General features: G+C 45.7%; 1 protein-coding gene across 1 annotated transcript in view; it reads left to right on the top strand.

Annotated features, from left to right (window-relative positions):
- The window catches only part of WWC3 (WWC family member 3), a 257,499-nt gene that overhangs the window by 115,392 nt on the left and 121,594 nt on the right, over positions 1-20,513 (top strand). Inside the window, exons 4-5 of the mRNA XM_040338138.1 lie at positions 13,238-13,314; positions 18,126-18,205. Coding sequence (XP_040194072.1) covers positions 13,238-13,314; positions 18,126-18,205 — 157 coding nt within the window. The remainder of the gene's footprint in view (positions 1-13,237; positions 13,315-18,125; positions 18,206-20,513) is intronic.

The following is a 20,513-nucleotide window of genomic DNA, read 5'->3' as shown; positions in this document are numbered from 1 at the left end:
CGCATTGAAACTAATATGTAAAGCCGCGCCGAACTCCCTATAGAAGTCTATGGGAGAAATCAAAAGTGTTCATTTTAAAGGCTAATCTGCAAGTTTAGTCCTAAAAAGTGTTTGGGGACCTCAGTCCTGCCCCAGGGAACATGTATCAATGCTTTTTTTATTTTTTAAAACGGCCGTTTTTTCGGGAGCAGTGAAATTAATAATTCTTAAAGTGAAACAATAAAAGTGAAATATTCCTTTAAATTTCGTACCTAGGGGGGGTGTAATGTCAGCATGTGAAATAGCGCATTTTTCCCGCACTTAGAACTCCCCCTGCACAAAGTGACATTCTGAAGGAAAAAAGTCATTTAAAAATTCACACGCGGCTATAATGAATTGTCGGCTCTGACAATTCTAAAGGGATTCATTCATAAAACAAACAAAAAAATGTGTAGGGGTTCCCCCAAATTAAATTACCAGGCCCTTCAGGTCTGGAATGGATATTAAGGGGAACCCCGCCGTAAAAAACAAAAAAAAAAAAGACGTGCGGTTCCCGGCAAATATCCATTCCAGACCCTTCAGGTCTGGTGTGGATTTTAAGGGGAACTCCACCCCAAATTGAAAAAAAAAATGGCGTGGAGTCCCCCTAAAAATCCACACCAGACCCTTATCCGAGCACGTTGACCTGGCCGGCCGCAGAAAAGAGGGGGGGACAGAGTGCGGCCCCCCCCCTCTCCTGAACCGCACCAGGCCACATGCCCTCAACATGGGGAGGATGTCCCCATGTTGATGGGGACAAGGGTCTCATCCCCACAACCCTTGCCCGGTGGTTGTGGGGGTATGCGGGCGGGAGGTTTATCAGAATCTGGAAGACCCCTTTAACAAAGGGGACCCCCAGATCCTGACCCCCCCCCTGTGTGAAATGGTAATGGGGTACATTGTACCTCTACCATTTCACCCCAAAAAAAATGTCAAAGTGATAAAAATGACAGTAGCCGGTTTTTGACAAATCTTTTAATAAAATCTTCTTTTCTTCTTTCCTTCGGGGTTCTTCCGCTGCTTCTTTCTTCTCGTCCACATCTTGCCCGACGTCTTCTTCTATCTTCTCCGTCCGTCCTTCCGCCTTCTGGTCCCGCATCTTGCCCGTTGTCTTCTCCGTCCGCCTCCTCGTCCGCATCTTGGGTCTTCTGCGGTCTTCTTCTCGGTCCGCCGCCTTCTCGTCCCCTGCGTTTGAATTGTAATTGGCCGCCGTTTTCCCGCTCCTGGGACCCGCCCCCCTCTGACGCCACAAGTAAACTCCTTAGAAGGTCATGTGCGTCAGAGGGGGGCGGGGTCGCAGAGCGTCACACAGCGGGGGAATTCAATTTCAATCGCGCCGCCCGGAGAAGAAGTTCCCGCCGTGTCACACTCATGTGACCCCGCCCCCCTCTGACGCACATGACCTTCTAAGGAGTTTACTTGTGGCGTCAGAGGGGGGCGGGTCCCAGGAGCGGGAAAACGGCGGCCAATTACAATTCAAACGCAGGGGACGAGAAGGCGGCGGACCGAGAAGAAGACCGCAGAAGACCCAAGATGCGGACGAGGAGGCGGACGGAGAAGACAACGGGCAAGATGCGGGACCAGAAGGCGGAAGGACGGACGGAGAAGATAGAAGAAGACGTCGGGCAAGATGTGGACGAGAAGAAAGAAGCAGCGGAAGAACCCCGAAGGAAAGAAGAAAAGAAGATTTTATTAAAAGATTTGTCAAAAACCGGCTACTGTCATTTTTATCACTTTGACATTTTTTTTGGGGTGAAATGGTAGAGGTACAATGTACCCCATTACCATTTCACACAGGGGGGGGGTCAGGATCTGGGGGTCCCCTTTGTTAAAGGGGTCTTCCAGATTCTGATAAACCTCCCGCCCGCATACCCCCACAACCACCGGGCAAGGGTTGTGGGGATGAGACCCTTGTCCCCATCAACATGGGGACATCCTCCCCATGTTGAGGGCATGTGGCCTGGTGCGGTTCAGGAGAGGGGGGGGGCCGCACTCTGTCCCCCCCTCTTTTCTGCGGCCGGCCAGGTCAACGTGCTCGGATAAGGGTCTGGTGTGGATTTTTAGGGGGACTCCACGCCATTTTTTTTTTCAATTTGGGGTGGAGTTCCCCTTAAAATCCACACCAGACCTGAAGGGTCTGGAATGGATATTTGCCGGGAACCGCACGTCTTTTTTTTTTTGGGTTTTTACGGCGGGGTTCCCCTTAATATCCATTCCAGACCTGAAGGGCCTGGTAATTTAATTTGGAGGGACCCGCTTTTTTTTTTTTTTTTTTTTTAATGAGCAATGACTCTATTCTTTATAGCCATGAGTACTTTAACCACTTGCCCACCGGGTTAATTCTGGCACTTCTCTCCTTCATGTGAAAATCACAATTTTTTGGCTAGAAAATTAATCAGAACCCCCAAACATTATATATTTTTTTTTAGCAGACATCCTAGGGAATAAAATGGCAGTCATTGCAATACTTTTTGTCACACCGTATTTGCGCAGCGGTCTTACAAGCGCACTTTTTTTGGATAAAAATCACTTTTTTGAATTAAAAAATAAGACAACAATACATTTTGCCCAATTTTTTTCTATATTGTGAAAGATAATGTTACGCCGAGTAAAATGATACCCAACATGTCACGCTTAAAAATTGCGCCCGCTCGTGGCATGGCGTCAAACTTTTACCCTTTAAAAAACTCGATAGGCGACGTTTAAAAAATTCTACAGGTTGCATTTTTTGAGTTGCAGAGTAGGTCTAGGGCTAGAATTATTGCTCTCACTCTAACGATCGCGGCGATACCTCACTTGTGTGGTTTGAATACTGTTTTCATATGCGGGCGCTACTCGCGTATGCGTTTGCTTCTGTGCGCGAGCTCGTCGCGACGGGGCGCTTTAAACATTTTTTTTGGGGTTTTCTTATTTATTTTTATTTAGTTTTATAATGTTTTACACTGAAATAAAAAAATAAAAAAAAAATGATCAGTTTTCTTCCTATTACAAGGAATGTAAACATCCCTTGTAATAGGACTAGTGTGTGACAGGTCCTCTTTATGGAGAGAGGCGGGGTCAATAAGGCTGGAAAGCATGGTATTGAAAAAAAAAAAAAAAGATCTCATGCTTTCAGCTGCAATCATGTTCGTTCACCACAGTGGTGTAGTGTATAGCACTTTGACCTAGCAGCAAAAGAGTCGTTGGTTCGAATCCCGCCCGTGACAGCATCTGCATGGAGTTTGCATGTTCTCCCTGTGCCTGCGTGGGTTTCCTCCCACAATATAAAAACACGCTGTAAATCGGTTCCGGTCTAAATAAGCCCTAATATGCAGTAGTATATTAAGGTTTGGTTCTGCCCTAGGCCTGACTACATATCTGCACCTCCTAATAGAAAAATGACCCACCCCTTCCTGTCAAGGTCACACCCTGTTTTTGTATAACCCCGCCCAGTAATTTTCAGGGGACCCACACACTAGTTCTGGGGGGGCACTGGATTCCCTTAACCACTTCCATACCAGGCACTTATGCACCTTCCCGCCCAAGCCAATTTTCAGCTTTCAACACTGTCGCACTTTGAATGGCAATTGCGCGGTCATACAACACTGTACCCAAACAAAATTGGCGTCCTTTTTTCCCCACAAATAGAGCTTTCTTTTGTTGTTATTTGATCACCTCTGCGTTTTTTTTTTTGCGCAACAACTAAAAAAAGACTGCAAATTTTGAAACAAAAAAACCTTTTTCTTTTTTTAGGTTAATTTTTTTGTAAATAAGTTTTTCTCTTTCAATTACGGGCACTGATATGGCGGCACTGATGGGCCCCGATGAGATGGCACTGATGGACATCGATGAGGTAGTACTGACGGCACAGATGAGGTGGCATTGATTGGCGGCGCTATGCGGCACTGATGGGCACTCATAGGCGGCACTGATGGGCACTCATGGGCGGCACAGATGGGTGGCACTTATGGGTGGCACTGATGGATACTTATGGGCGGCACTTATGGGTGGCACTGATGGATACTTATGGGTGGCACAGGTGGGCACTGTGCATGGATGGGCACTGTGGGGTGGCACTGATTTTCCCAGTCAGTGCCCATTTGTGGGCACTGATTGGCATCTTTTTTCTTATTTTTTAATGCTTTTTGTTTTTTTGTTCTATATTTTTTTTGTTTTTGCACACCCTGGTGGTCCAGGGTGGGCATCCCTGGTGGTCCAGTGTGGTGATCCGAGGGGGGGCTGCGCTGATAAACAATCAGCGCGAACGCCCCCTGTCAGGAGAGCCGCCGATCGGCTCTCCTATACTCGCGTCTGTAAGACGCGAGTGAGGAAGAGCCATCGATGGCTCTTCCTGTTTACATCGTGATCAGCCGTGATTGGACACGGCTGATCACGTGGTAAAGAGTCTCCGTCTCCGTGAGAGACTCTTTACCGAGATCGGAGATGCAGGGTGTCAGACTGACACCCCGCATCACCGATCGCCGCGCTGCGTGCCCCCTCAGGCGCGTGCGGCATGAAATCCTGCAGGACGTCCTGTCAGGATTGTGTAACCACTTCCCGGACGTAAATCGGCCATAGGCTGGGCGGGAAGTGGTTAATTTGCATAGTTTTTCTCTCACTTCCTGTTTGGCTATGGGGCAGGAAGTGAAGGCAAATCTCCCCAATTGGACACAGATAATACAAAATAAACTGACAGGGCCTATAACCCTCCCTCACTCTATCCAAAATGAAAGAAAATAAAACTTGTTGATTATAGTTCTTGTCAGGGGCGGACTGACCATTGAGTCACTCGGGCACTGCCCGAGGGCCCCATGCCACTAGGGGGCCCCATCCGGGTTGCCAGGCTCAGTAAAACCAGGGACAGAATGTAAAAATCTGTGTTTTTTTTAGATCTGTCCCTGATATGTCCGAAAATGACATGCTTTTAATGTGAATATCCCAAGATTTTAGCTGCCCGCCTCTGCACTACCTCCTGGCGTGGTGGTCATCTGTAAGCCAGAGGGGCCCCATAATCTTCTATTGCCCAGGGGCCCCATGAGTTGTCAGTCCGCCCCTGGTTCTAGTTTAAGCACAAATTTCATAGAGTTTTATTGAGAGCCCTAAGAAAATATAACCATGCCAATAGGCCAGGATAGAGCGTTGCTAATATGTAGGAATGTGTGTGTTAGAGCACCCCACCCAATGTTAACTAAAAAATTATTAATTTGCAAATAAGTATTATCTGCTCATTTTTTTGGGGATGTCTGCACCCCTGATAGTGACAACATTTGTGAGGTGTCTTCACCCTTTCTAATTCATTCACTTCCTGTCACATAGCCAAACAGGAAGTGAGGGTAAAACCTTACTAATATATTTTCTTGGGGACACAGAGATCAATCTAAATAGTTTCCCATTATGTAAATTGCACTCTAGCATTTTGCTGTGTACACCCCAAATTATTAGGGATCTTGGACTTTGGGGTCCATTTACTAAAGGCAAATCCACTCCTACAAGTGCAAAGCAAGGAAGAAAACAAAACAACTTTGCTTCTACAGGATTGGATGTTAAAACCATCAGTGCTTCCTCTCTGATTTTCAGCAACTATGCTTGTACTGCAGAGTGGCTTTGCCTTTACTAAACCCCAAACTAAATAATCATTTGGGGCAGGGATCCTCAAACTACGGCCCTCCAGCTGTTGTAGAACTACACATCCCATGAGGCCTTGTAATGCACTGACATTCACAGACATGACTAGGCATGATGGGAATTGTAGTTCCTGAACAACTGGAGGGCCGTAGTTTGAAGACCCATGATTTGGGGTGTACACAGCAGTGCTGGAGTGCAATTTGCTTAATGGGGACACTAGTTAGATTGACCGGTGTCCCCAAGAAATGACACTGGTAGGGTTTTAACCTCACTTCCTGTTCAGCTGTGTGACAGGAAGTGAAGCCAATTTTAAGAAAAGGGACACAAAGCTCAACACAAAAATAAAAAAACACAAAGCAGGGGTTCTAACACTCACTTGGCTTCCCTCAAACACCCACAATTTGAATAGGATTGCCTTGCGCTAGATTTAAGCACAGTGCTGTAAATCAGCACGTCAAGCCTGTCCACCAATAGCAAACCCCCCCCACAGGCCATGTTTGCAGGTTTTCCTTCATCTTGCACATGTGCTTTAAAATACAGTCTGGACAGCAATTCTTGATAAGAGAAATCCCCAAAACATGTCCTGTCGGGGGTACTTGAGGGCAGAGGACCACTGCAGAATAAATAAAATACTTACCAGTTTTTGTCTTTAAAGTCAGGGAGAATAAACATGGCAAACATTTCATGATTACACACCAGGAAAGAAGCTTAGACAAAAATCACACATAATTTGTTAGGCCCTAACCTAGTTCAGCTGCAGCTGTCAACATATGTAGCATGAAAAAGTAACAAAAGACAAACTTAACAATTTTAAAGTAATTTTTATTGGTCAACAAAACAAGGAAAGCAAAAAAAGACAAACAAACAAACACAAACAAAAATACATTTCAAAATTCTAATTAACCATAGCTTTACACATTTTTCATAAAATAAGGCCACATAGACAAATACATCAAAGTGAACATCATTTAAAAATAAACCAAAACCATTGGCAAAATAAAACAAAACCCATGCAACAAACCACATTTGTGTTTAGCAACAGCATTTCTGCCAGCCTGCCCCTTCTGAGGGCAGCTGAGGACTGATCGATCCAAGCTTTTTATAACAGTGCTAGTAATGAAGCAATTGGAATCACATGAACAAATTGCAGTCTCTAGTTTGGGTGAGCTTGTAATTGGGCACACCTGCAATTAATCCAAACCACGCTCTATGAGCATCCAATGAGTGTTTTTCACCTTTTAAAAAGAAAGGATATTTTTTTTCTAAGTGTTTGAGCATGCTCAGTTCATCACACATGTAGGAACCAAGCTGCAATGGAATGAGAGCTTTTTTTTTTTTGTTTCCCCTGATCTGATGCTTTCCAGCCTGAAGGGGAGGTGTTAAAAACAGAAGTAAACACGCACATTTAATAATCTATTTGTGTGAAAAAAAAGGTTGCCAATTTTGTTTGGGAGCCACGTCGCACGACTGCGCAATTGTCAGTTAAAGCGACGCCGTGCCGAATCACAAAAACTTGCCCGGTCATTGACCAGAAATATGGTCCGGGCTCAAGTGGTTAAAAATTAACAAAACACAAAAGTGAGCCCAATTTTTGGGGATAATGTGAAAGATGATGTTACACTGAGTAAATAGATACCTTACATGTCACGCTTTACTATTGGAAACACTCCTGCAATGGGGCCAAAATGAATTCCGTGAATATCCCCATAGGCGACCTTTTTCTTTTTTTTCCAGGTTACCAGTTTATAGTTACAAAGAAGGTCTAGTGGTAAAAGTATTGCTCTCGCTCTAACGCACGCGTCAATACCTCACATGTGTGGTTTGAACGATGTTTATATATGTGGGCGGGACTTGCGTAAGTCCCGCCCACATATGTAAAAATTATTTTTACTTTTTGCTATAATAAATATCCCCAAAAATATATATTGAAAAAACTAAAAAACCCCTCAGTTTAGGCCGATACGTATTCTACATCTTTTTGGTTCCAAAAAATCGCAAATAGCGTTTAGTGTTTGGTTTTTGCAAAAGTTATAGCGTCTACAAATTTTTTTTTTTTGTTGTTTTAACTAGTTATTGGGGCGATCAGCGATTTTTATCGGTACTGCGACATTATGGCGGACACATCGAACACTTTTTTGGAACCATTGGCATTTTTCTAGCGATCAGTGCTGTAAAAAATGCATTGCTTACTCAAAAAATGCCACTGGCAGGGAAGGGGTTAACACTAGGTGCGAGGGAGGGGTTAAATATGTTCCCTGGGTGTGTTCTAACTGTAGGGGGGGGGGGACTGACATGTGAAAATGACAGATCGCTGTTCATGAAGGGGAACTCCAGACCCCCGAAAAAAAAATAAGGTGGGTTCCCTCCAGGTGCATACCAGGCTCTTAGGCTTGGTCTGGAACATAAGGGGTTAAACCCGCGCAAAAAATATAGCGTGGGGTCCCCCCCAAGATCCAAACCAAGCCATTATCCCAGGCACGCAGTCTGGTCAGACAGGAATGGGGGTGGGGACGAGCGAGCGCCCCCCTCCCTCCTGAGCCATACCAGACCACATGCCCTCAACATGGGGGAGTGTGTGCTGTGGGGGAGGGGGGCACTGCCCCCCCAACCCAAAGCACTCTTGTCCCCATGTCGATAGGGACAAGAGCCTCTTCCCGACAACCCTGGCCGTTGGTTGTCGGGGTATGCGGGCGGAGGGCTTATCAGAATCTGAGAGACCCCTTTAATAAAGGGGTCCCCAGATTCCGGCCCCCCACCCTATGTGAATGAGTATGGGGGTACATTGTACCCCTACCCATTCACCTGGGGAAAAAAATGGAAAAAAATAATACACCACACATGAATAAATTAATTTATTAGTCAGCCGGGGGTCTTCTGCCGGGGCCCCCCACCACCACCCCATTAGGCCCCGGGCTTCGCCATCTTCTGCCGGAACCCCCTTCACCAGTGAGGCTCCTGCCTTTGGGGGAGGGTCCCGGGCTACTACGACGGTTTCTGCGGGGGGGGGTGCACTGGCACCCCACCCCCGTCTTCAGCGACGTAATTCACCGGGACCCCCTTCACCAGGGAGGCTCCTGCCTTTGGGGGAGGGTCCCGGGCTTCCACGACGGTTTCTGCGGGGGGGGGTGCACTGGCACCCCACCCCCGTCTTCAGCGACGTAATTCACCGGGACCCCCTTCACCAGGGAGGCTCCTGCCTTTGGGGGAGGGTCCCGGGCTTCCACGACGGTTTCTGCGGGGGGGGGTGCACTGGCACCCCACCCCCGTCTTCAGCGACGTAATTCACCGGGACCCCCTTCACCAGGGAGGCTCCTGCCTTTGGGGGAGGGTCCCGGGCTTCCACGACGGTTTCTGCGGGGGGGGGGTGCACTGGCACCCCACCCCCGTCTTCAGCGACGTAATTCACTGGGACCCCCTTCACCAGGGAGGCTCCTGCCTTTGGGGGAGGGTCCCGGGCTTGTACGGTGTCTTCCGCCGGAGGGCGCCACTCTCCGGGCTTCTGCGATGCCTTCCGCTTCTGCCTGTCTCCTCCGCGGAGCACAGGGCTTGTCTCCGCTGTCTTCTCCCTTCTCTTCCATTCGATGTTGACACGACGAGGTCCGGCGCTGGAATGCCGTCTGAGCAGTGGGCATGGACTTATATAGGGCAATGCCACCATGTGACCTCAACCCATGTGACATCACATTCCCATCATGCCCAGGGAATGTGATGTCACATGGGTTGAGGTCACATGGTGGCATTACCCTATATAAGTCCATGCCCGCCGCTGACACGGCATGTCAGCGCGGAACCTCGTCGTGTCAACATCCAATGGAAGAGAAGGGAGAGGACAGCGCAGACAAGCCCTGTGCTCCCGGAGGAGACAGGCAGAAGAAGGAAGAGAGAAGAAAGAAGACGAAAGAAAGCCCTGGCTCCGCGGGGGAGCCAGGCAGAAGAGGGAGCAGAGAAAAGACCGGGGAGTTGGCGCACCCCCGGCAGAAGACCAGGAAGACCGGAACCCTGGCGGAAGGCACCGGAAAGACCGGGGGATAGGCGCCATCCCCCGGCAGAAGACCCCGAAGTCCGGATGCCCCTCCCTAATGAAAAAGAGCTTAAATGGGGTGGGGGCATCCGGCGGAAGGCTCCGGAGAGGACCGAGGGAATGGCGCCCTCCCCCGGCAGAAATCACCGAAGCCCAGGGTCCCGGCAGAAGATCGGGAGAGAAGAAACCCCCCCTTCTAAGAGAGCTAAAGAAGAAAGGGGGGGCTCCGGAGCTGATTAATAAAATATTTTATTGTGTGTGGTGTTTTATTTTACTTTACATTTCCCCCATGTGAATGGGTAGAGGTACGATGTACCCCATACTCATTCACATAGGGTGGGGGTCCGGCATCTGGGGGCCCCCTTATTAAAGGGAGCTCGCAGATTCCGATTAGCCCCGCCCGCATACCCCGACAACCAATGGCAAGGGTTGTCGGGAAGAGGCTCTTGTCCCTATCGACATGGGGGCAAGAGTGCTGTGGGGTGGGGGGGCAGTGCCCCCCTCCCCCACAGCACACACTCCCCCATGTTGAGGGCATGCGGTCTGGTACGGCTCAGGAGGGGGGGGGGCGCTCGCTCGTCCCCGCCCCCATTCCTGTCCGGGCCAGACTGCATGCTTGGGATGAGGGCTTGGTTTGGATCTGGGGGGGACCCCCGCACCGAATCGGCGCGGGTTTAACCCCTCACGTTCCGGACCAAGCCTAAGAGCCTAATGTAGCCCTGAAGGGGGACCCGCGCCGATTTCAAGTTTGAAATTTGGCGCCGAGTTCCCCTTCAGGGCTGAAAACAGCTCGGAGATTCCCGTGCGCCGCGTCACGCAGCGCATTCACGGGTACGCCGCTTGGTATTTACCAAGATTTTCACGGCGTACTGACAAGGCGCACGGGAATCCCTGACTTTTCTCTCTGCGCATGCCCAGTATGCAAATGAACCTCCCGAGGTTCAGGCGCACTGTGCAAGCGTACGGGGATCTGTTTTCAAAAAACACTTTCCCTTTCAATTCGGCCCGCCAAACACTTTAAAACACATGTCACTTCACTTCCCCTGCATCCCCCCACCTCCCCCCCTAATAAACTCCCGCCCAAACCCCCGCAATTTACAGTTTAATGTGCCGTGCGCCAGGTCTGTACTGGTGCACAATGCACCCTCTCCTGGGCGCACGGAGCACATTAGTAACTAGGGAAATACACTGCACTAGCAGCGTATTTCTTTAGTAAATGGCCAAACGGCTGCTACTCCTGCTTTTACTCCATGAGTCATGGAGTAAAGGCTTGGTAAATCAGCCCCATTTTCTTATATTAGACTTTCTTTGTATGAGAGATACAGCAAGGAGTCTTCAGTGTGTGTGTGTTTGGAATTTCCTTTCCTTCATCACAAGCAGGGGTTCCCAATCACTGGCAAAGGGGACTGGGCTGGACCATTGCAATGACTGAATGACAAACTGAAAAATGAAGGAGGTAGCCACCTGTACTCCTGTCCAGACTTCATTTTTCAGTTCTGGCATGAAGAAAATGTGGGGGTTAGTACTACCATTACTGATCTCCTTCTGCAATTTTCTAGCTGTTATTTTGACCCACATACTTAAGTATTTTCTGAGTCACTAACACCGAAGTATGCAGATTAGTAAAGTCATAGTAAAGGCAGAATTCCTCTGCACAATTGTATATATAGGGACTTTATAGACAGCTATATACTGTTCATAAATTTCCAGATGTTTGCCAACATTGCTTTGTGTTTTGTATGATGCCTTCTTTCCACTGGGAATGACAAAGCAGGAACGGGAGCTACACTTATGCCCCATACACACGATTGGAAATTCTGACAGCAAAAGTCTGATGTGAGCCTTTGAGTGGAAATTCCGACCGTGCGTATGCTCCATCGGACTTTTGCTGTCAGAAAAAAGATTGAGAGCTGTCAAAAAAAAGATTGAGAGCTGGTTCTCAAATTTTCCGACGGAAAAAATTCCTATCGGAAAATCCAATCGTCTGTAGCAATTGCGATGCGCAAAATTCCAACGCATGCTCGGAAACAATTCGACACATGCTCGGAAGCATTTAATTTAATTTTCTCGGCTCGTTGTAGTGTTGTACGTCACTGAGTTCTTGATGGACGAAAGTTCAGAGAACTTTTGTGTGACTATGTGTATGCAAGCCAAGCTTGAGCGTAATTCCGTTGGAAACACCATCCAAGGTTTTCCCGATGGAAAATGCGATCGTGAGTACGTGGCATTAGGCCAACCATAGACTGAGCAAATTTTATTACTGTAACCACGATTTCCCCATCAACACAGACAGTGCTGATGGGAATCCCTCCCATGGAGCCATTGTGTTCTCCCGGCGGGGGAAGCCATCCCCGTCGGGAGAACACAGTGATTATTACTAGTGGCTATAACAGCCGCTAGTAATAATTGCATGTAAAATTGGGCAGGCTGGTTGTACCCCAGTTGATTATTAAGTCCACATAGGTACATTCAGCCTGCCCATACATGGTTAGAATCTCGGCTGGTTCCTGCTGAACCGGTAGAGATTTAAATCGCATATGGTCTTGTTGTCAATTATTGTCTGAGACACTTTCTGCTAATGTCAACACGGCTGAAATGATGTGACCACATGCAGGATTGCTTCATGTTCTTTTTGAGCAGTGGGCTGTCGGCTTAATTTTTGGAGTGCACCCCTTTCTTGTATTTTGTCTTGTCGTCTGATGGCGATGACGACTACTTTCAACATTTATACTTTGGGGAGCTGAAGTGGTGATCTCTATATTTATAGCAGGTTTGGGTGGCATCTTTGGGTGGGCTCCCTTAACATCCACATTATTTATCCTATCTATTACTACAGCCTTTTGGGAATGCATCCCTGTTTAATGTGCAGTGCAAGTCCAAGTATTACTGTATTACATTATTGGGTCTCCTAAAGAAGCAATGGGCTGCAAAACACATTGGGACCTTTAATGATATCCCTGTACAGTACACAACTTAATACCTCTTTTCTGTATGGAGTATTACCTGTGTTTGCTATATTTATGTTTAATTATGTACATTATATTACAAAAAGTATTGGGACGCCTGCCTTTACACATACATGAACTTTAATGGCATCCCAGTCTTAGTCTGAAGGATTCAATATTGAGTGGCCCACCCTTTGCAGCTATAACAGCTTCAACTCTTCTGGGAAGGCTGTCCACAAGGTTTAGGAGTTTTTCTTTGGGAATGTTTGACCATTCTTCCAGAAGTGCATTTGTGAGGTCAGGCACTGATGTGAACGAGAAGCCTGGCTTGCAGTCTCCACTCTAATTCATCCCAAAGGGATGAGGTCAGGACCCTGTGAAGGCCAGTCAAGTTCCTTGACGTTTGAAGCTGAGTGTTTAGACTGAGCAGGAACGGGCACCCGGGCTTTGAACCTGGTTAACCACAATGTGAAGGAACAAGCTTGCAGCCTAAATAGTAAGATTTTGGGAGATCTAAACTGCCAACTCCTAATTTGTACTGATTGGCTACTGAATCTTGCATGAGCTTGGCTTTCTTTTCTTTAATGTAATGCATTCGATATTTTGTATATTTATGTGTGTTCATATTGTACTTCTATTTTTCTTTTAGCTTTTTCGGGATTCTCTACAAACACAAAATATGATCCTTATCAAATTAAGGCTGAAATAGCAAGTCGTCGAGACAGGGTAAGAATTCCACTGCTGATGATTCAGACTTTGTCAAATCCATGCTATTGCTGCAAGATATTAGCATTAATATGTACTGCATCTCTCGATAAAATCTTTATTTCTGTTTTGGGTGAAGTGGGGGTGGATTAGATATCTGTCAACTTAATTGCTATCAGTGTCCCCATTGGAGAGATTTACCTCTCTAGTTGTACTGGTGACCTCTGTTGCCAAAGAAGAAGGTGAAGGGCAATAGAAATTTTGAATTAGTCCCCACAACAAGAGGTAAGGGTAAATCATCCAATGGGGACACCTGTTCCAGTTGTCTAAGAGGGGCATTTCCGTGACTTAGAGATTAGCTCTCCTAAAGTAGTAGTACACAACTTTTTTTTTGGCAGGGCTGTGATGCAGCTACCTAACTAAAGGTGTTTGGAAACTGGCAAAAACAAAATACTGCAGAAACATCCCCCTATATAACCCCTTCCACTCCCAACTAGTCTCAGTTTTTTAAAGTGCCCTTAAGTGATGGACCTCTCTCTACCTCGTTATCCTCTCCTATACAGGGTTTCTCTCTGTCACTCTCCCATCCCCTCTGTAGCATAACAATATGTGCCCCTGTGACTGTGTTATATAAAAAATATGCCGATCTGTACCTATATCTGAGAGGCTCCTGGCACTCACGTGACTCCTCGGTTCTCTCTCTCCAATCTTACCCTCCTCACCGACTGAGTCACGTGAGTGCCGGAAGATGCTCTGATATAGGTACAGATCGGCATATTTTTTATATAACACAGGGACACATATTGCTATGTTACAGAGGGGATGGGAGGTTTTTTATAATAGTGGCTTAAAACATTTGTTAACCCAATTTTTTTTATTTTTATATCCTGGTCCCATAAAGAAAATTACATGGGACAGCGCATGTGCTATGTAATCTGCCCCCCTCTAAACTGTAAAAAAAACACTCCAAACTTACCACTTCCTGTATACCCTCTCTAATCAGACCACGATAACCAGGGCAGCTCCGTCCTGACCATGGTCAAAGTGCCTCCCTCAGTGATAAGCTCCTGTCCCCTCTGCACTCCTCTCTACCCCCTCCTTGTCAGCGCCCTCTCTGTCTGTCTCTGCTCAGCCCTGCCCCCCGCTACTATTATTAAAAAATAAAAATAAACCTATAATTGTCACGTCTAGCCCCTCTATTAGAGGCTGGCATAGTACACTGTGCTAAGCATTTTTTAAAACAAGTGTTGTAAATACCGATGTCTTCAGGCCGGTCACATGACTCATGGACGCTTTACAGCTATGAGAGGGGATTCTGCGGAGGAGAGGATCGGTCACGTGGTCTCCACGGCCCCTCCCTCAGAAGCCATTCGTCGGAGCAGGAAAGTGCCTGCGAGTCATGTGATTGGCGTGAAGACAGCTAAATATCGGTATTTACAACATTCATTTAAAAAAATATTGACACAGTGTGCTATGCCAGCCTCTAATAAAGGGGCTGGCATAGACTTTCCAAATGGGTTCACAAACCCTTTAACCCCCCCCAAAAAAAAACAAAAAAACAGATCCTGTTCCCTTAAAGCATGTTATATACACTGTGCTGTGTCATTTGACCCCCTGTATACCCTAAAAGACCTGACTGATCCTGCCTGGCTACATCAACCGCAGCTTACCCCTCAACAGCTCTTTTGTGTCTGTCTCCTCTGTCCTCAGCCCCCTGCCGCCCCCATGCTTCCACTCCTCTCGTATCTGCTATCAAATGTGCTTAACACCTCTGTACCCTAATAACATGTGTCCCTGTGCCTGTGTAATCTAAAAAATCTGCCGATCTGTACCTTGTATGAGCACGGCTCCTGCCACTCAGCTGATTGCTCTCTGTCTCTTCTTTCCCCCTCCTCCCTGGCTGACATCAGGGGGAGTGCTCGGTCCTGCCCACTGCAGCTGTGAGCCGAGACAAAAGAGAGGAGAGGAATCAGTTGAGCGCCCAGAGCAGAAATTATATCGGTACAGTTCGGTGGATTTTATACGTAGCACAGGCACAGAGATACAATTTGAAAAAAAAAAAGATCCAATTCTGGATCCTCTCCGTTGTGCTATTGTATTCTGATGGCGGGGAGCCTTCCTCGGCATCAGAATAAAATGGCTTTAGGGACAGTCTCTTGTCTATATTCCTATCGCACACATTCTGGAAAACAAGGCTCATCAATAGTGGGTGCTGTAACGATTACCAGCTGGATCCTGGAAACATCAAGCAAGTATACATATTCGCCAGCACACCAAGGATCTACAATCACCGTCCAAAGGTTTTTATTGCAGAGAGATCAGATCACAGGGACAAGTGCAACATTTCGGAGTCGCACAGGACCCCTTCGTCAGGCATGTGATGATGAGGGGGTCCTTTCGCGACTCCAAAACATTGCACTTGTCTCTGTGATGTGATCTCTCTGCAATAGTTTGGGATATAGTGGAGGGGGATTAGAACACCTGACAGGTTTTGTTGGTGTCCCCGATAGGGAGACAAATCCTCTCTATTTGTCTTGTTTCTTGTTATCAAAAGTGAAAGTTAAAGAAAATCCCAAATTTTGGATTGTCCCCAGAAAAGTAATAGAGATGAAATCTTCCAATGGGGGCACAAGTTTTGGTGGGAACACGCCCAAGGGATTTCCTGAATTTGCTAGCATTTCTTCTCATGTCCTGTTTTGGCTATGGGACAGGAAGTGAAGGTAAATCTCCCTAATAACCCCCAATACGAACAGGGGTTATAACCCTCCCTTACTCTATGCAAAAAATAAATTAAAAAAGTTTTGCCTATAGTTCTACTGTAAGCCTCCTCCGATGGCAGTTTCGGCAGTGTAATGTGCTACAAACTGCTACAAACTTGAGTCTGCCATGCTTTCTTAACTTCTTGATTTGTTTATATGTAGGCTTGTTGACATTGTTTGCTGTGTTACTGGCCTCTTTATTGGTTTACTTTCGAACTTCCCCTTCATATTGATCTAAATAAGCTTGTGCCCTTTATTGTACAATTTGGAAAATAGGACTTTTGACTTACTAGTAAAACAGTTTCCTGGAGTACAGTACAAGACGCCAGACCTCCCCCTTCTCTGTTCTTTTGATCTCCATTTTGCTTGTTACAAAATTGAGGCTCTCTGGGGGTGGTAGAGTTATAGGTCCAGCCACCCGAAGGTAGCTGCATATAACCCAGTTGTAATGTTTTAAAGAAACCTGTGTCTTGTAATGTACTGCAGGAAATTTATTTAACTGGTAAGTTAAAAAATTTATTTTTCTGCCACATAATGTCTTTATTCTTTCGGGTTGAATGATAGCTAGCATCATTCAATCCACTTCCTGTGAGCCCAGGTTGTCATGGCCTCCATTTCAGCCCATGACTGGACAGTGAAAGTAGAAGCTGCACAGTGTTGAGCTCCTCTCTCTGACACACTCCCATCTCCTGCTATCGGCAGATCTTTAATGATAAAGCAATAAATGCAGAATTGCATTAATGTGTCTTTTAAATCTGCCTAGAGTTCAGCTTTTAAATAAACAATACTGTGCATCCCTGTATTTGTTTAAAAACTATTTTGCTTCTTTTTAGAGCTGGTTCACACAGGGGCAACACGACTTTGTGCGCGACTTTGCAAGGTGACTTCAGTGCAACGCCAGCGCAACTTCAGCGCGACTTACAAGGCAACTTTAAGTTTCCTCCAGGACAGGCGACTTTGGCTGTGGCCAATCAAACAACAATCGGCTCCGTGGGAGTGGTTTGCCTGAGAAAACAAGTTTCTCTTCCTGGAAAGTTGCTTCAGTTAAGATGGAGATCCGACTTGGAGGCGACTTCTATTGAAATCTATGGGTAAAAGTCGCCTAGAAGTGGCCTTGAAGTAGTACAGGAACCTTTCCTGAAGTCGGAGTGACTTCAGTAGTGTACATTAAAGGAACACTAAAGTATTTTTTTTTTGGGGGAAAATAACAAACATTTTATACTTACCTCCACTGTGCAGCTCGTTTTGCACAGGGTGTCCCCGAACCCGGTCTTCTGGGGTCCCTCGGCGGCTGTCTCGGCTCTTCCTCGCAAGAGCTTTCTACCTTCATGCAAGCGAGCATGGTGGAAAGATCTGTGATTCAGAGGCGGCCATAGCCGCCAACTGTATCACTCGACCCCGCCCCCGGCGCGCCGCGTCATTGGATGTGATTGACAGCAGCGCCAGCCAATGGCTGCGCTGCTATCAATCCGTCCAACCTAGCCAATCAACGGCCAGGCTGGGAACTGAACAGGATGACGAGGACGCGCACGGGACTTTCGAGGGGTGAGGTAAGTCAGCTGGGGGGGGGGGCGGTGCTCAAGCCTAGGTTGACACCAATGCAGCGCAGTAAACCCCGCAATCTATGTGCGTTTCTCAAATTTCACTCCCCCTGCAGTGTAAGCTAAACGGCATCCCAAACGCAGGTTGCAAATGCAGTGGTGGACTAGATTGCATGGTACAAATGTAGCATGCGATCTGGTTGCAGTGTGATTCCAAAACTGGTGCATGCACGACTTTTGGTGTGATGCGGTGCAGATTGCATGTGAATAGATCGGGAATGTGGTGCTGTTCCTGTGCGATTCACATGCAGTCCATAGTGTGAACCGAGGGTAAATGCGGGTAAAAGCTCTTGGATTTCTGATGGGAGGTACAACATGTAAATAACTTTTGTTTTATTTATCCAGTAATATATAGCAAATGAGATCCCAACAAGTAATTTTCACATATGACCGCTAAGCTTTTTGTAGTAAAACTTAATTTTGTAATAATTATTTTAAATGTGGTTAATGTACAATAGTGTTTTATTTTCAGCTTTCTAGGTTAAAACGAGAGCTAACTCTGATGAAACAAGAACTTCAGTTCAAGGAAAAGGGAGTGGAAACTCTACAAGAGTAAGCTGGCTGTGGATATTCATTTCTTTTTAATTAAATATATTGCCCTTGGTGTGCTTGAAATGATTTTCCGAAAAATGAAAAGGAATCCTCTTTTGCCTTGTTAGCATTACGTTCCATTCACGCAGTATATAAAGTGGGCTTGTTCTTCTACTCATGAGCATGGGGGTGTAACTGTCACTTTCCTCTAAAAAGATAATACCGGTTCATTAGACATGTGGATATATTTGTCCATGTAATGTATTGTGGGTGGCTGTCTTGGTATGCTTATGTTAGCATGTAACCTGTTCCCTTTGCAGCATATTAATTGCACTGCTGACTCAGAATTCCCTCTTCCTTGGAGGAGTCCGCTTAGCCAGTATTCCACGAGGACCTAAATATGCAATTCCTTCCTACTGAACACATAGCTGTAATAAGCTGCGGACATTACAGCCCTTGCCGTGCAGGGAATTTCCATCTGCGCTAATGTTTAGTTTAGAAAATCTTAGCATACTTTCAGAACAGGGTGGCATTGTTAGCTCTCTAGCAGAGAAGCCATAGATTATATGTATGTAGAAAAAGACACAAGCCCACGAGAAAACACCAGATATGGCCAGTGCCCTGAGATAACAGTAAAACACACAGAAGCGGCTTAAAAAACAAAAAGAGCATTGTTAGTAGTAATGGGACAGGTCCTGTGTATAAAAAAAAATCCCTGGCCTCCCAACAGTACCTGCTGTTGATAGAAGGGTAGCAGGAAGCAAGCTGTGGTTAGCCCGAGGTCTGTTGCCAGGCCTGATGATGTAAAAGGCCAGGTTTACAACAAAACTTTCCATTCTTCAAGTAGGTAATCTATGGCTTTACATGGGAGGTGTCTAATGTGGCTGGCAGTTATTTCTTCAAGATGTGATTTTAAAAATAGTGCTCCAAGGATTAAATCATTCCAAGGGCAGCGTGCTCAGATGATTTGTTTATTCGCTGTGTCCTCAATCTGCGACATTATTCAATGAGTCAGTTGACAGTATAGTGTAAAATTCTGTTCTTAAAGTGGAAGTAAACCATCCTATCGTTTTCAGCCAAGGAAGCTGCCATCTTGGCCTCTGTTTAATCTTCAACTGCCACAATGCTGCACATGTAATCAGTTATGACACCAGCCGATGGTCTGACGGTTTGGTCGAGAGCACAAGCAAATGTGACGGTTACATTTCCGGCAAATGCTGGGAATGTACAGTGTTTTTTGAAACTGTTAAATCGATGGAATATTTATATGGACAGACAGATCCTCAGATTAAAAAAGCACCTCATCCCATTAGTAATGTGTATAGATAGAGGGGAATTGGGTACCTGAGGACCCTGGGACTATTATACGGTGCAGATAAATTGTGCGAGACACAATGGTTTTAGAAAAATAGAAAAGATTTTTAATAAATTTTATAGTACAGAAATATATATATAAATAATTACAAGACCAGCTGAAGTGTATAACATAGAAACTTCAGTTCCATATAACAACTTGTTGCAGTTCTCTCAACATGTTTCGCTCGTGAGAGCTTCTTCAGGAGTGATTTTAGAACTGAACTGTAATGGATCAAAAGAAGGAATCAATATACAGCAAATGGTCACTACAAAAGCAATAATGAATACAATCATATCGATTTTATATGAATTAACAAAAAACATTTTTTTGATAAGAAATTACAATGGAGATATCCAAGAAAAATATATATATAAATAATAAAGAGGACAATCAATATTAACAATATAACAGTTCCTGATTTTAAGATATTTCAGCAGAGGGGGAGCGCAACACCACTTACCTCAACTTGTCAGATTAAAAGTAAAAACACATCAAATGAGTCAATCAAGTGGATGGAAATCCTTATTCGGATCATCCTAGGAAGACCATTTCATGATTGATGTAACAACCAGTCCCTAAAAAAAAACATAATAAATAGAAAGCTCTTGATATGAAATGGTCTTCCTAGGATGATCCGAATAAGGAAAGATTCCTACTTCCTCCCCACCATATATGGGCCATAGTTCCCACCTGTCCACACCTCCGCCAACACTCCATTATTTGTCCTATTTGGTACTTCCCTATGATATCTGGGGTTCTATACAATCTAGTTATACATTTATAATTCATTTCTATCATCCTATTATTTACTGATGATTCATGTACAAGTTTCAAGATTTTGCTCACTTCACATTCCTCATTTTCCCAATTCCTTCTCCCAGTTTTTTATGAATGCCGGACTTCCAACTTTTCTACTTCCATCAAAATTTTAAATATTCGGGATATATTCCTGCAAGATTTTTCCGTAATAGA

This window comes from Rana temporaria, chromosome 2 (genome assembly GCF_905171775.1).
Source record: "Rana temporaria chromosome 2, aRanTem1.1, whole genome shotgun sequence".
NCBI classification, from domain to species: Eukaryota; Metazoa; Chordata; class Amphibia; order Anura; family Ranidae; genus Rana; species Rana temporaria.
Note: the sequence above shows the minus strand (reverse complement) of the source record. Positions and strands in the feature narration are given on the sequence as shown.